This window comes from Meriones unguiculatus, chromosome 1 (assembly GCF_030254825.1).
Source record: "Meriones unguiculatus strain TT.TT164.6M chromosome 1, Bangor_MerUng_6.1, whole genome shotgun sequence".
Taxonomy (NCBI): domain Eukaryota; kingdom Metazoa; phylum Chordata; class Mammalia; order Rodentia; family Muridae; genus Meriones; species Meriones unguiculatus.
In genome coordinates, this window is record NC_083349.1 from 67,523,163 (window position 1) to 67,537,671 (window position 14,509).

Below are 14,509 nucleotides of genomic sequence, written 5' to 3' on the forward strand. Positions count from 1 at the left end.
ATGTTTCTGTCCACTAGCTTGGCTTGACCAGCTTCTCTTTCGCAGTTAAGGTCCTTGTCAAGTGGGGCTGTGAGAAGCTTAGGCCAGACAGGGAGCATCGCCTTCTGTCCTCAAATGTGGACACAACTCTGTTCCCTCTAAAGTGCACCTCTCAAGAAAAGCATCAACAGATAGCCATGGCAAATTCATTAGAGCCTGATGAGGCTTGTGAGCTGTTGCCGGTTTGAACTTGTGACTTGTTACTGTCTTTACAGTTTGCACATCTGTCTTTTTCACTGATTACAGGTGCAGGCAATAGCAGGGGCAGGGGGAGTAGACAACCTGCTCATACTGGATCTTCAGAAGTATAAAGCCTTCACCCATGGTGTAGCTGCAGCTGGAGGAGGTGGTGTAAATATGGGTTCCCATCAGAAATGGAAGATTGGCGAGATTGAGTTCGAAGGGCTGATGAGGACCCTGGATAATTTGGTAGGTGAAGTTTGAACCTAGACTTGAGTTTCATGTCTCTGGATTCAAGAGCAGTTAGTTCCACCTCCCGTTAGTTTTAAAACATATTTCTAACTTCTCCAGGACCAGAGTTTGAGCCTACAAAAGCATTGCACTGTAATTTCATCATATTTTAAAGAATTAGGCAGTTCACAATTGTTTTCCTTCCCCCTCCCCCCATGAACACAGTGATTAATTATGGGCACTACTTTATACAGGATATTCCTTTTGAAAAAAAATTCTTTATGCAAGGGTACTTTGACTGCACACATGACTGTGTGACGTGTGTGCCTGGTGCCTTGGATTCCTTGGTATTGGAGTTACAGTTGCAAGCTGCCATGTGGGTCCTGAGAACTGAACCCGGGTCCTCTGAATGAGCAGCCAGTGCTCTTAACCACTGACCCATTTCTCCAGCCCCTAAAGTATGTCCTTGAATTGAATCCCTCTACATATTTGAAGTCATATTCTTGGACCAGTTTCTTCCTATCTATCCTCTGGTAACCACTTTAATTGCATCTGCAAATTCAACCTTTTTAGATTATACTTGTAGGTGTGCCATATTGTATTTGGTGTTTGATGCCTGACTATAATGTCCTCCAAGTTTATCCATATTCCCACTTTTATAAGGCTACATAGCATTCCATTGGGGATGTGCCACGATTTCCTTACTTTTTTTTTACCCTACATTGTTGTGTGTGTGTGTGATTTTATTGAGACATAATCAATGTGCAAAGCTCAGAAGTTCACTGCACCACAGTGTCCTCATCCATTCATCTGTTGGTAGACAGATGGATTGATTCCCTATCTTGGTTATTGTGACTGATTCTGCTGTAAAAATGGGGTTGTGGGTGTCTCTCTTCCTGCTGATTTTACTTCCTTCCATCAATATCCACTAGTGAGATCACTAGATTATGTAGTAGTTCTATCTTGAGTATGATGAGGAGCCTCCATACTGCTTTTGATTATGGGTGTATTAATTTATTATCCCACCAAACAGTGCACAGGAACATTTGTCTCTTTCTTTCCCTTTTCCCCAAGACTCATCTCTTGTCTTCTTGATAATAAGTAGAGACTTTGACATATATGGTTGCATTTGCATTTTTCATAGACTTGTGCATTTTTGAGTGTCATCTTTTGTAGACTATTCAGGTCCTTTGTTTGTGTTTTGTTTTGTTTGTTTGTTTGTTTTGTTTTAATAGGTAGGTCTTTTTTCTTTTCTTTTTTCAAGACAGGGTTTCTCTGTGTAGCCTTGGCTGTCCTGGACTTACTTTTATAGACCAGGCTGGCCTCCAACTCACAGAGATTCACCTGCCTCTGCCTCCCTTGGTGCTGGGATCACAGGTGTTTACCACCACACCTGGCTTAATAGGTAGTTCTTGTTACTTGGCTTATTTAGTTCCTTAGATAAAACATATTAACCCCTTAGAGATACATGGCTTTGTAGATGGCATCTTAGATTGTTTTCCTTCTTTGATGGAGGGTCAGGAGATAGGTTGTCTTTAGACCTAGGAAGAAAAACTCCCAGCTCTGGTCTCCCAAGACCAATTTCATGTGTAGACGTTAGCTCTGTCAGGGTCAATTGAGGAGAAGTTGGAGTGCCAGCTACAATCAGTTTCAATCACATCTTGAAACTGTTTTAATTTCAACTCCAGTGTTGCATAGACACTATGTACAGTTTATTTTCCCTTTTGTTTTTCAACAGGGGACTCTGAATCATTTGTTTAATGATAAAGCTCCAAGTACTTTGTTGGTACAAGTTTAGTTGCTTCGATGTGGCTTTTCCCTCCCACAGGGCTACAGAACAGGCTATGCATACAGACATCCTCTTGTTCGAGAGAAGCCTAGGCACAAGAGTGATGTGGAAATCCCAGCAACTGTGACTGCTTTCTCCTTTGAAGATGATACTGCGCCACTCTCTCCTCTTAAGTACATGGCGCAGAGACAGCAGCGTGAAAAAACAAGATGGCTGAACTCACCAAATACGTACATGAAAGTGAACGTACCAGAAGAGTCTCGGAATGGGGAAACTAGTCCCCGGACCAAAATCACAGTACGTCTGCATTCTGCATAGAGTGCCTTCTCAAAATGTTTACCTGACTACTCCCGAGTTATTAGGAAAGTAGGAGGTACTGTAAAACTAATACCACTGTCATTTATCAGGCATTAACTTTTAAGGCTCTGTTCTAAGCCTCATTCATGAATAAGTTCACTTTCTTCTCCTAATACAAAGTAAATGCTCTTTTTCTCTCCTTTTAGATGAGAAAACCAAAAAAAGGCTAACTGGTTTTTATGGTAAAATCAAGAGTTTTAATGACAACTGTATTTAGAACCTTCTTTGTACCCATTGCATGACACTGCTGTGTAGCTAATGTAGCTCAGTTCATTAAAATGTAAATACTTGCAACACTAAATTATGCCAAAGTTGTGTGAATTAGTTTAGGATATATAGTTATTTTTAGGCATGGCTTTGTGGATAGAAAATGGATTGTTTTATCTGTTTTAAAATTTTGGTTCAGGTTTGGTTTGGTTTTGGTGCCCATGCCACAAATTTGTTTGGGGTTGGGAGAAGGGAGAAGGTCATACTATGTAGCCCTGGCTGGCCTGGAACTTACAGAGAGACCTACCTACCTTTGCCTTCTGAGTGCTGGGATTAAAGGCGTGTACCCTAATGTCCAGCTCCCCAAACATTTCTTAGCTGCTTAAAATTGGTTCAACCTGTCACATGGAAAGGTGTAGATATTTACTTCACCTATATACACGGTTTCTTCAGTAGAAGAGAGATAATTAAATTTCTAAGTCTTCCAGAATTCATTTACTAATTAGAGATTGCCAGTCAGTCAGCATTGATCTTACATTAGCCTTCTCTGAGGGTTAGCTGGAATGTAGAGTAAGTGAGGTGGATTCTAGGTTCTGTAGAATCGTGTAGTTCCATTATTCTGCATGCTTCCAGATTACCCACTAAAACGTCTGATTCAAGCTTTGTCCCAATTTCAGCCAAAACTAAAAGGCAAAATATAAAAATTTGTACATTAAAGATGTTCCTTGAGTCATTCTTTTTTTTTTTTTTTTGACTGTTGTCATCTGATGATATTCAGTGCAAAAGACAGAACTGCAAATGCCCAGAACACGTTATGTGCATTATAACACACCTAATGCCATGTGTCTGTCTGAAGCAGTTTCTGTATCCTGCTTTCAGCTGTCAGGAGGAGAGAGCTTTAATTAAAAGTGTAATTAATTACTAATGATATTTGCTTCATCTTAAGTGGGTGTTTTTGTTAGGCTTCTCTAACTAGCATGAGGGATGAGTTAGCCACCAGGATACTATTTAGTAAAATCTGACTGGCAATAATGTGTCCCCCTGAGACTCTGCATAGCTACTCAACATCTAATATTTCTTTAACATTAAGCTTCACTCTAGAAATGCTTTTATTCTTTCCTCCTTTAGTGGATGAAAGCAGAAGACTCCTCTAAAGTTAGTAGTGGAACACCTATCAAAATTGAAGATCCCAACCAGTTTGTTCCTTTAAACACAAACCCGACTGAGGTGCTAGAAAAGAGAAATAAGGTAAGACATGACTCTGTGGTCATAGGAGACATTTTTATCCTCTGCAGTAGTGGAGTCTGGCCACAAGCTTAGGAGTTTGAGTCCCTAAGAGTTAAATTGATTAATTTTAGCTTCTCTGTGCCAATAACCAGTGAACAAGCTCTGAGAAAGAAATACTCAACATGTCTCTGCTTTCAAGTCCCTCATATTCATGGGAAGCACAGTTATCTCACAACATGAGAATGGAAAGCCAAGAGGGTAGGCATCACTGCCAGCCAGTATTAGATGATGAAAAGGGCTTCGTGGAGGTGAAAACTAGAGAGGCTCTGACTTGAGAGTGTCAAACAGTAAGTTGTTAGGAAAAGAGAAGGCAGAGATCATCTGCATGGTGACCCAAGAACCTTATTATTTCTATTCAGATTCGGGAACAGAACCGATATGACCTGAAAACAGCAGGACCACAGTCTCAGCTGCTCGCAGGGATCGTTGTGGACAAGCCTCCACCTGTAAGTCAGCAGTGTTGCATTCATCTTGGGTTTTGACCTTCCACGTAAATTCTTTGCTTCTTAATTTTTTTCTTTAACTGAAGTTGCTGTAAGTAAAAGTTTAAAAGTCAAAAGAATCCATGAAACTCTTCCTTGTCCTCCAAAGGACAAGAAAGGAGGATAGCAGTTTGAAGACAGCCTGGACAGCATAACATGACACCCATCTTAAAAAGAAAAATGTATCTTTTTCTTGGTTTATTAGTTTTAATTAGTTTTAATCCTTGATGTATCTGTTATGAAGTATTATTTATTTCTCACTTAAAGAGGAGAACAGGTACTGCTGTTTATATTATGGGAAGCTATAAACGATTCCCAGTTTCCCTGAAAAGAATGGAGGAAAGTTCATCTTAAAATAAGAACAGTGGTGAGACTTTTATGGATGAACACTTAGTTCAGCCTGTTTACAAAGTGCTTTCAGTCCTCCCTCGTCCTCCTAGGAGGCGAGCATGGTTTTTGTTGTAAATAAATCAGCTTTAAGGGTAGATATTATTGGGTGTTTGCTATTGAGCCAGGTAGGTCTCCCATGACTACATTTCTTTCCTTTCTTATACAGATCCTAACTTTGAGTTAGCCATTGCTTTTCTTTTGCATAAACATAGTGTTTAGGGATACATTACCATAGTTCTCCCCAGACCTTTTGTTTGAATCTCAGAATTACACACAAAGAGATTGTAAACAAATAACCTTAGTTGATGTACCTCAAAACAAAACAAGCCAACTCCAATTTAATAAAAGAATAAAGATCAGAATGGACACTATACATATGTATAAACAGATAGATATATAAAGATTGACAACACTTAAGTCATACTAAACAAATGAGAAAAAAAGATGCACATGATAAGATTAGAGCTGAAAAGTGGGATATTGAAATTCAGAAAATCATTAGGGAATACTCTGAAAATTTATATTCAAATAAGCTGGAAAATCTAGAAGAAACGATAAATTTCTACAGATGTATGGCTTACCAAAACTAGGCCAAGAAGTTTTTAAAAAATCTCAACAGATCAGTAATACCGAGAGATGAGACCAAAGCAGTAATACTCTCCCAATAAAGAAACTCCTGGCCTGGAACATCACTGTTGAATTCTGTGAGACCTTTGAGAAGACCTTAAGCTACTAGCTCATAAAATGGCAAAGAAACACCTTCACTCATTCTGTATAAACTATAGTACCTGGTTTCCAAAACCAGATAAAGATATAATGGGGAAAAGACTGTAGGCCGGTGTTCGATGAACACAGATACATAAATCCTCATGAAATACTTGCAGATCAATTTCAGGAGCACATTGAAAAGATCACACACCATGATCAAGTCTGTTTCATTCTAGGAATGCAAGGCTGACTCGACATCTGCAAATCAATAGACATTTACAGCGCATTATTAAAAACAATGAAAAATCACTTATTCATCTCAAAAGATGTAAAAGCAGCCTTTGACAAAATTCAGTATACTTTCATGATAAAAGTTCAGAAGAAGCCAGACATGGTGGTGCACACCTGTAATCCCAGCACTTGGGAGGCAGAGGCGTGTCTGGTCTACCAAGTGAGTTCCAGGACTGCCAGGGCTACACAGAGAAACCCTGTCTTGAAAAAAAAAAAAAGAAAAGAAAAAAGATAAGGGCCTGAAGAAATTAGGAATAGACATTTCATACCTCGATGGTATACAGTAGACCTATAACTAAAATTCTATTGAATGGGAAAAGATAGGGTCAAGATAAGGATTTCCATTCTTGAGCAGTAAAAGAAGAAATAAAAGGAAATAGGAAAAGAAGAAATTGAATTATCCTTATTATGAAATAGCTATGTTCCTAAAAGTAGTCTGCAGAGTCAGCGCAGTCCCCGTTAAATTTATAACCACATTCTGCACAGACATAGAGAAAAAAATCCAGAGACTCAAATGGAAGCACAGAAGACTCACATAGGCAGAGTGTTAGCAGACACACGTGAGTGTGCACTCAGGGACATGTGCCACAGAGTGGGGAGGGGCAGGAGGGAGAGAGAAAAGGAGGAAGGAAGGGTCAGAAGTATTATAACACTTGACTCCAAATTATACTACAGAGCCATAGTAAATACAAAAACAAAACAAACAAAACTGGTACTGGCACAAACCCCTACATGTAAATCAGCGGATACAATACAGAATAAGCCCACGTAACTATCCATGTGACTCTTGAAAAGTGCCAAACACATGTATTGAAAAAAAAAAAAACAGGAAAACTGGGTATCCACTTGTGGAGGCCTAAAACTAGGTACCTACTTCTTTCTCACCCTGCCCAGCAATCAACGCAGAATGTATCAAAGACCTTGGCTAGAACCTGGAATTCTGATGCTGCGGTGAAAACCAAACAAACAAAAAAACCTACTGGGAAACTTGGAGAGATAGTAACAGCTTTCTGAGAGGGCCCCCAGTAGGGCCAAACTCTCAGGAAGTGACAAATGAGAAGTAACTCAGTTCAAAGCTTCTGCACAGCAGTGGGAGCCACAGAGTAAAGAGAAGCCGAGGGGAGGGTGGGTGGGTCTTGGCTAGCTGTTTTTGTGACCAGTGTTAATACAAGAATACATAAAGAACTGAAAAGGCTAAGCACCCAAATAACAAATAAGATGATCTATAAATGGAAGAGAGTAATTATATGAAAACAAGGTCAGTGTCTTTAGCCATAAAAAAGAAAAGTAAACAGAACCAAAAGTCACCTGGAAGTACAGGACCCAAATGCCCCAAGTAACGCTGAGCAAAGCCACATGCAGACTGGGACTGAAACGCAGTCCCTACCCTGGCCTTGTACAGTCACCTCAAAATGGATGGCTTTGGAGTGAAATCTGAACCTTTGGAATGTATAGAACTTTTCAAAAATTACAGCTTACTAAAATGACTTTTTGGTAAAACTATGTCAGGTGAGGAAGTTTCATACTGTGAGCACAATTCCAAAGCTCCTCTTGAGACTTTCCCACCCATGTGATCATACTCACCCCCATTATTCCTGCTTCTCCCCTTCCTAGCCCCCTTCATTTTTCTGAATAGCCACCTTCCTGTTTTTGTGGTATCTTTACATTCCAGATTTCACATATGAGAGAAAAACTGGTGATATGAATCTTTTTTTATAACTGTCATTTCACTTAACAGGATGATTTCCAGTTGGAACCATTTTCCTGAGATAACTGATTTTGTTGTTCTTTGTGGTTGAATAATACGCCTTTATGTATGTGTACATTTTCTTTGTCCACTCACCTGTTTCCAGTCTGTAACCTCAGTTATATATTGACTGTGACTGCTTCAGGTATAATATATACACACACACACTTAATGTGTACACACCCTGAGGAGTTGTATAAGTTGGATCATATGGTAGTTCTGGCTGTAATCTAATAACACTGCTTTAAACATTAAAAAGCATGTTGCTTTATCATTTCCTACAATTGCTGTGAAGTGGGTGATCACAGACATTTACGTGTGTCTGTAATTGTGTATGTGTGTATACACATAGGTAAGTAAAGGTATGTAAAGCACTTGTTAATGAATCTAACTTACTGGCTTCTTTTCTTTGTAAGATCATGCAATTTGAAGATGATGATCAGGGCCCACCAGCTCCTCCTAATCCATTCAGTCATCTCACAGAAGGAGAACTGGAAGAATATACGAAGACAATCGAAAGAAAGCAGCGAGGCCTGGACGGTCAGTTCTTTGGGTTAGGCCTGGGCTCACCACACTGACAGCATAGAACACCTGAGCTGGATAGCAGAAGGCAGAGCTTTTGCCTTCTGTTCCAGCTCATCCACTCGAGCCCTTTCCAACTACGGGTGAGGCAGAGAACCACCCCCTACTTGTTAAAACTGAGAAACCTGTTCTTCTCATAAAGTAATCAGAACATGGGCTGTGTTATAAAATTTATAACACCAAGGCCCAGATGAATAAAGGGTTTCCAGACAAATAAATACAGGTCTTGCTCTGAACATGGTTCGTGGATTTTTAGTCACAGATTCTCAAGTGCAGGATTTTAATGCTTTGTGAAATCTCTGTCCCTGGGGTCTCAAGGTGCCATGTAGTCATTTCAAAGTCAACATTTAACATAGACTGCTAGGGATTTGAAGTGACTTTCCTGGGGCATGTGGGTGCTCTAACGCAGTAGAGATTTTCTGACCTTGTGAGTTGTAAGTTTATAAGTAGGGTAGTTAAGAAAGGGTAATGACAAGCCAAGTATGGAAGGCATATGCCTGTACTGCCAGCACCAGAGGCTGAGTCAGGAGCATTGAAAGTTGAAGAAAACCTAGGCTAAATGGAGAGACATTGTTGCAAAAAATAATAATAAAATTGGTAATGAAAAAGCACTAGCACTTGAACCCTAGCTCTGTTTGCTCCGGAATAAGGGATTGATCTTAGCAGGACCGGTGGGGCTGGGGTTGTAAGCCACCTCAAACAGAGGCAGTGAATTGTGTGTAAAGACACCTGGGCAAGGATTCAGGGTGGAGGGTTAGAAGTCTGTGGCCCAACAAGAGGCTCTGCGGTGGCCTCTTTACAGCACCCATTTCTACCCAAAGCCAAACAGAACCAATAGTAAAGGAAGGTATTACTGTCGGTGTTCGACACTGTGGTATTACCTGATGGCTAGTGGCTGATGACATTTGTGCCATCCAAGAAACCATTTTTATCAGTGTATTTGCACCATTATCACAAAAGCATGTTACCCTACTCATTAATGTTCTTATAGCAGATTATTCTAAGTGGCATATTTACCTTTTTGTTCTAATGTAAGATGGAAACATCGTTTATATTTTATAAAATGTCCCTATTTAATCTCTTGTTTTTAAAAGCCTAACGATGCCAGGTAACAAATAGCATACTCTAGAAATCGCTTTTTATATATGATTTTGTAATTAGTTTTTTGTTTTGTTTTTGTTTTTTACATTTCTGAATTAGCTCACTAATACTGCTCTAACAGGAATCACTAACTGGAAATTGTTAGGAACTCAGTGAAGCATTCTGCCTCATTAATGTAGCAGTTCTGAGGAGGCTTGGTAACTCTTTTCATCTGGCTGTGTATATTTGGTTTCCTACAGTAGCAAAAACTAAATGCATACATAGTCTCTGGGCTGCCAATATCCCTGCTTCTTTTAGCTCTGTATGTAAATTACTATTCGTGGCCAGAAGTTTTAACATGTTAACCTCCTCAGACTCATACTCACTGACAAGTGGGATGGCTGTGAGCATGCTCGGCTCAAGCTGAGGAGCTTGCTGTCTCTGTGAGCAGGCACTGGATATGTGCATTAACCTCTCTGACACCGTCAGCTTCCTTGTTTTGTTTGCATGGCTTTTAACTGAACATCTTATTCAACAGACGCTGAGCAGGACTCACTCTCAGATGACGCTGCATCTGTTTCACAAATTCAGTCTCAAACTCAGTCACCGCAAAATGTCCCTGAAAAATTAGAAGGTATTCAATGTAATCCCCACAGCCTTCCCATCCTGAGAGTCTTGTCGTTTGTTCCCATGTAAGAAATTGGACACTTGTTCACAGTGACTTTATCAGAGTTTTACTCAGTTCTGCCCCATTCTCTCAGTTATACATTTATGAAATGGGATGCTACTTTTACTCATTATTTACACTGATTTACTTTTGCCTGGTTTGAGCCAACCTATGATTTTTAAGAATTTGTGGAGTTAAAATTGACTTGCCATGTCATGCATCTTCTAATTAATAGCATGAAGTTCTTTGCAGTTTTAAATGTCAAATGACCCTCAATCTAAAGAAAAATGTATGTTGTCATTTTCATGTATAATGATTTGATTTACAATGAAAAGGCATGTTAATCCAACTATAATTTTGACTCTTCTAACACGTATGTTCTCTTTCCCTTTGTATCATAAGAAAATTAGCTTCATGCTAATAGATCCATGGGTTATTAAAATAAAAATCCATCCTCATTAAAATTAAAGCAGTGGCTCAGGACACAGCTAAAACTCTCAGTTTTGCAAACTAAACAGAAATGCAGGCTGTGTAAATAATACTCCTCCAAACCATCTCCTTCTGTAGAAAACCACGAGCTATTTTCCAAGAGCTTCACCTGCATGGATGTGCCTGTCCTGATCATGAACGGCAAGGATGACATGCATGACGCTGAAGACGAGCTTGCGGAGCGAGTCAGCAGGCTAACGACAAGCGCGACCACCGAGAACATCGAAGTCACCATCAAGTCCCCAGAGAGAACTGAGGAGGTCCTGTCACCTGACGGCTCGCCTTCCAAGTCACCATCCAAGAAAAAGAAAAAATTCCGTACGCCTTCTTTTCTCAAAAAGAACAAAAAAAAGGAGAAAGTTGAGGCCTAAATAGTTTTTTTGTAATTTGTATATTACATTGTGACATTGCACAATTAAATACCATATTTTAGTTGATCATTAATATACAGTGGTAGATCAGATTGGGGGTTTGTAGCAAACTGGACTTTTAAAACTGGAAAGAGGTTTTACTAAAAGAAAAACATTATGGAAAACTTTCAAATTCATCTCTTTTTATATGTCCAAACATGACTTTGAACTTTGAACAGTTGCTAGTTTTTCTTAGCTGTGGCCTCATGGAGTGTTACTGTTGATCACTAACAGGTGCCCACCTGTTATTTCAGGCTTTCTTTACCACATCTGTGGGAAAGAAATTGCCAGTGAACAAGTGAAAAGTTTTGCTTCTCAATGGCTACTTCACTTGTAAGCAAACTATAACTTTATCATGGGTCTTGACTGTATCTTTTGAGTCCCTGTTGTTTTAATGGGCATTAATAGAATGCTTTAAAAGCATCTACAAGAATCTGTAACATTATTATACATTGGCACATAATTTTTTTAAATGTTTTAAGAAAAGATTTGTTTGGAATTTTACTCATAGTTTGAAATTCTCTCACCTGAAGTAACTGTTTGCCAAAAAAAAAATCATTTTAATAAACTATAATTTTTGAAGAACTTCCTTTTTTATTAGTTTAGAAAGCCCCTTATTTTTCATAGAGGGGATTTTGTACACATAACATGAGTTATTTAGTTTAACTCTGGCAAAAACTATTTTGTATGTTGAAATGTTTATATACCTTCAGTATAAGGTGTCATGTGCATTTTAGCCAATCAGTTAACAGTAGAGCTTACCCGAGGCTTCTGGGTACTGAGTATGATTCAAGAGTCCAGGGCCATGGTATCCAAAGGGCATATAAAGGTCTAGAATCACAGTTGAACCATATAATGTATTTTTCTCTTAGTATTGATGATGAAGAGCATTTACTAGGTAACAAGATGAAGAGGATGAAGGGAAAGGGGAAGTAAGGGAAAACGGACAGGAGTGGGTCTAGTTTGACAGTGATGTATGTCCACAGTGGAATATAGAGACTGGTTTATTGAAACGAAGTCCCAAATTTCTATAATCCTGTATCTCTGCCAAAATCAACATCTTGGTTGCTATTTGACTTAAAGAGGTTGAAACTAACTTACATTCTTTTAGAGGACAGCACTAGAATAAATGAGCAGGTCTAATCCCACCAGTGAGAAAACTACCACTTCTTGATTTTTGCAAACTTAAAAATTCTTTTAACATCTTTCTTTCTACTGTAAATACAAATTCAAACCTATGCTTAATATAGTTTTCTCTACTTTCCCAAGTGATGTCACAGATCAATGTATATGGATGATCCAAAATATTCAGTGAGTAAAAATATTCTGAGCATCCTGGAGAGTGAGTTGGCATGCGGAAGTCCATTGACCACAGTGTTCTCTGGGCTGGTTCTGTCTGACAGTGTGATGATGCAAACTTGAACATGAGCCTGCAGTGTCATTTTAGATCTCACTAACTACTGGAGTCTGTTAACCTCGTAGTGGAAACTTTGAGTTGCTGACCTGTGTATCTGAGGATTGTTTTATGTTCTACATCATATTTGTTGTATTACAACGTATGTAGACACAGTAACCTGTGAACTATCCTTTTCCATAACTTTTAAAGAATATATATATCTAAATGAATGCAATGTGCATAAATATTTTTTAAACACAACAGTAAACTATTGCACCTTTTGCTAATGCTTCGATTTACTTGCTTTGGCATAATGAATGAGCCAGTGAACTCAGTGTCCTGTGGAGAAATGCGTAAAAGTTATCTGATATTGCTTTTAGATGTTATGCTAATTAATGTTAAATCACAAATAAACAATATTTTAAATATATGCATTTGGTATAATGAAGTTTCCATTCAGGAGTAATTTCATAGTTTTTACTCTGTGGTCTGCCAAGTTTCGTGTAAAAACAGTGAAACAATAAGCTTGTCTTCTGAGTAAGGGGTCTTAATAGGTCTATTTTCTTTTTTTCATGATTTATTTATTTTTATTTTATATGCATTGGTGTTTTGCCTGCATGTGGTGTCTGGGTGAGGTTGTCAGTCCCCTTGAACTGGAGTTGCAGACAGTTCTGAGCCGCCATATGGGTGCTGGGAATTGAACTTGAGTCCTATGGAAGAATAGCCATTGAGCCATCTCTCCAGTCTCTGAGTCCATTTTCAATTTAGTTAAAAGTTCATATATATATATATATCTGGGCTTGGTGGCATACACCTTTAATTCCAGTACACAAGAGGCAGAGGCAGGTCGAGCTCTGTGAGTTCCAGGACAGCCAAGGCTACAACCCTGTCTTTAAAAAAATTTCACATTCATGTGTATCGTGTGTGTGTGTGTGTGTGTGTGTGTAATTCTTTTGCCTTGGTTGGGTGTGGTGGCCTAAGATGTTAAAGGTATGAGCTGTGCAGTAAGCTCAGATATTAAAGTCGTACAAAGAGCAGTGTAAGGAAAAGAGCAGGAAAAAAGAAAGTTCACCACTTTTGGCAAAGATTTTAGGTTTTCATTCCCTTCTAGTTCTTGCCTGATTGTGTCTCTATTTCCTATGTATTGATAATCAAAATATGAATATCATTTCTGTCCTGTTTTTTTCTACTTAAAACACCCTACTCTGAGGCCCCCGGAGTCCCAGCACTTGGGGGGTAGAGGTGTGGAGGAGCTCAGGCTTCACCTATATAAGGCCCTGCCCACAAAGAGAGCCACACCCTGAGATGTTCACCCAAACCCTTCCCAGGAATAACTGACTTTTTATTTTTTTCTGTTTTGTCCTAAGAATGAGGACAGAGGAAGAAAACGTGTTAATTGAAGGTTAATCAAAGCTTTTACTATAATTACCTGTTATAAAAACCAAGAACTTTCCAGAGAAGAATAGATTGATAGGCTTGGGCATAGTGACTTGGTACTTAGCTTGTAAATAACTTTAAGGTGGGAAACGGTGCTTCAGACCAAAAGCTTCCATAAGCTTCCTGTTTCCACCTGGGTGCAGCTCGGAAGGCTGTTGCTCTTGCCTTTAACATTTTCATTATTTCTCATAACATCTTTTTTTAATGGGCAGAAAACCTATGAAAGTAAACAGGCTATTTTTTTTAATGTTTTTTTCTTCACAATTTATTCACTATATATTCTGATTGAAGCCCTCTCCCTCACCTCGCCCATTCCCACCCACCCTCCCTCTTTTCCTCATCTCCTTCCCCTAGTCGACTGAAAGGGGGAGTTCTCCACTATTGCCATCTGCCCATAGCTTAAGTCTCATCCTCCTTGGCTCTCAGTGTGGTCCCAAACTGGCATTTTAAGAAGCAGTTCTCTTTGTGGACACTAGGGGGAGTGACTAACCTAACAATCCAGTTTCCATTCTTGCACTCTACTTTTTTCTTAGACTGTAAATGCCATTTTGCTGTGAGGAACTCGGGTGACCTTTCTTTTGTTGCTTCTTCTCTAGAGTGTTTCTCAGCTGTGTTGTTTCAGCAGGTCCTAGTTCACCAGGACAGGTATCACCCACAGTGACAGTGGTTGTAACGCTGATGGAGAGAGCACAGAGAGGTCACAGGAGAGACTGCCCACAGGCTTCGGGTTTGTGGCAATA

At 39.3% G+C, this 14,509-nt stretch overlaps 1 protein-coding gene across 6 annotated transcripts in view; it reads left to right on the top strand.

Annotated features, from left to right (window-relative positions):
- Add3 (adducin 3) overlaps nt 1–12,762 on the top strand; it is a 109,232-nt gene extending 96,470 nt beyond the window's left edge. For 5 of the 6 annotated variants that reach the window (XM_021652189.2, XM_021652191.2, XM_021652190.2 and 2 more), the window contains exons 9-15: nt 286–468; nt 2,279–2,536; nt 3,932–4,051; nt 4,450–4,536; nt 8,125–8,248; nt 9,909–10,004; nt 10,605–12,762. In XM_021652189.2, coding sequence (XP_021507864.1) covers nt 286–468; nt 2,279–2,536; nt 3,932–4,051; nt 4,450–4,536; nt 8,125–8,248; nt 9,909–10,004; nt 10,605–10,897 — 1,161 coding nt within the window. In that variant the 3' untranslated portion in view covers nt 10,898–12,762. The remainder of the gene's footprint in view (nt 1–285; nt 469–2,278; nt 2,537–3,931; nt 4,052–4,449; nt 4,537–8,124; nt 8,249–9,908; nt 10,005–10,604) is intronic. The other variant, XM_021652194.2, reaches the window with a different exon arrangement.
- The last annotated feature ends 1,747 nt before the right edge of the window (nt 12,763–14,509 follow it).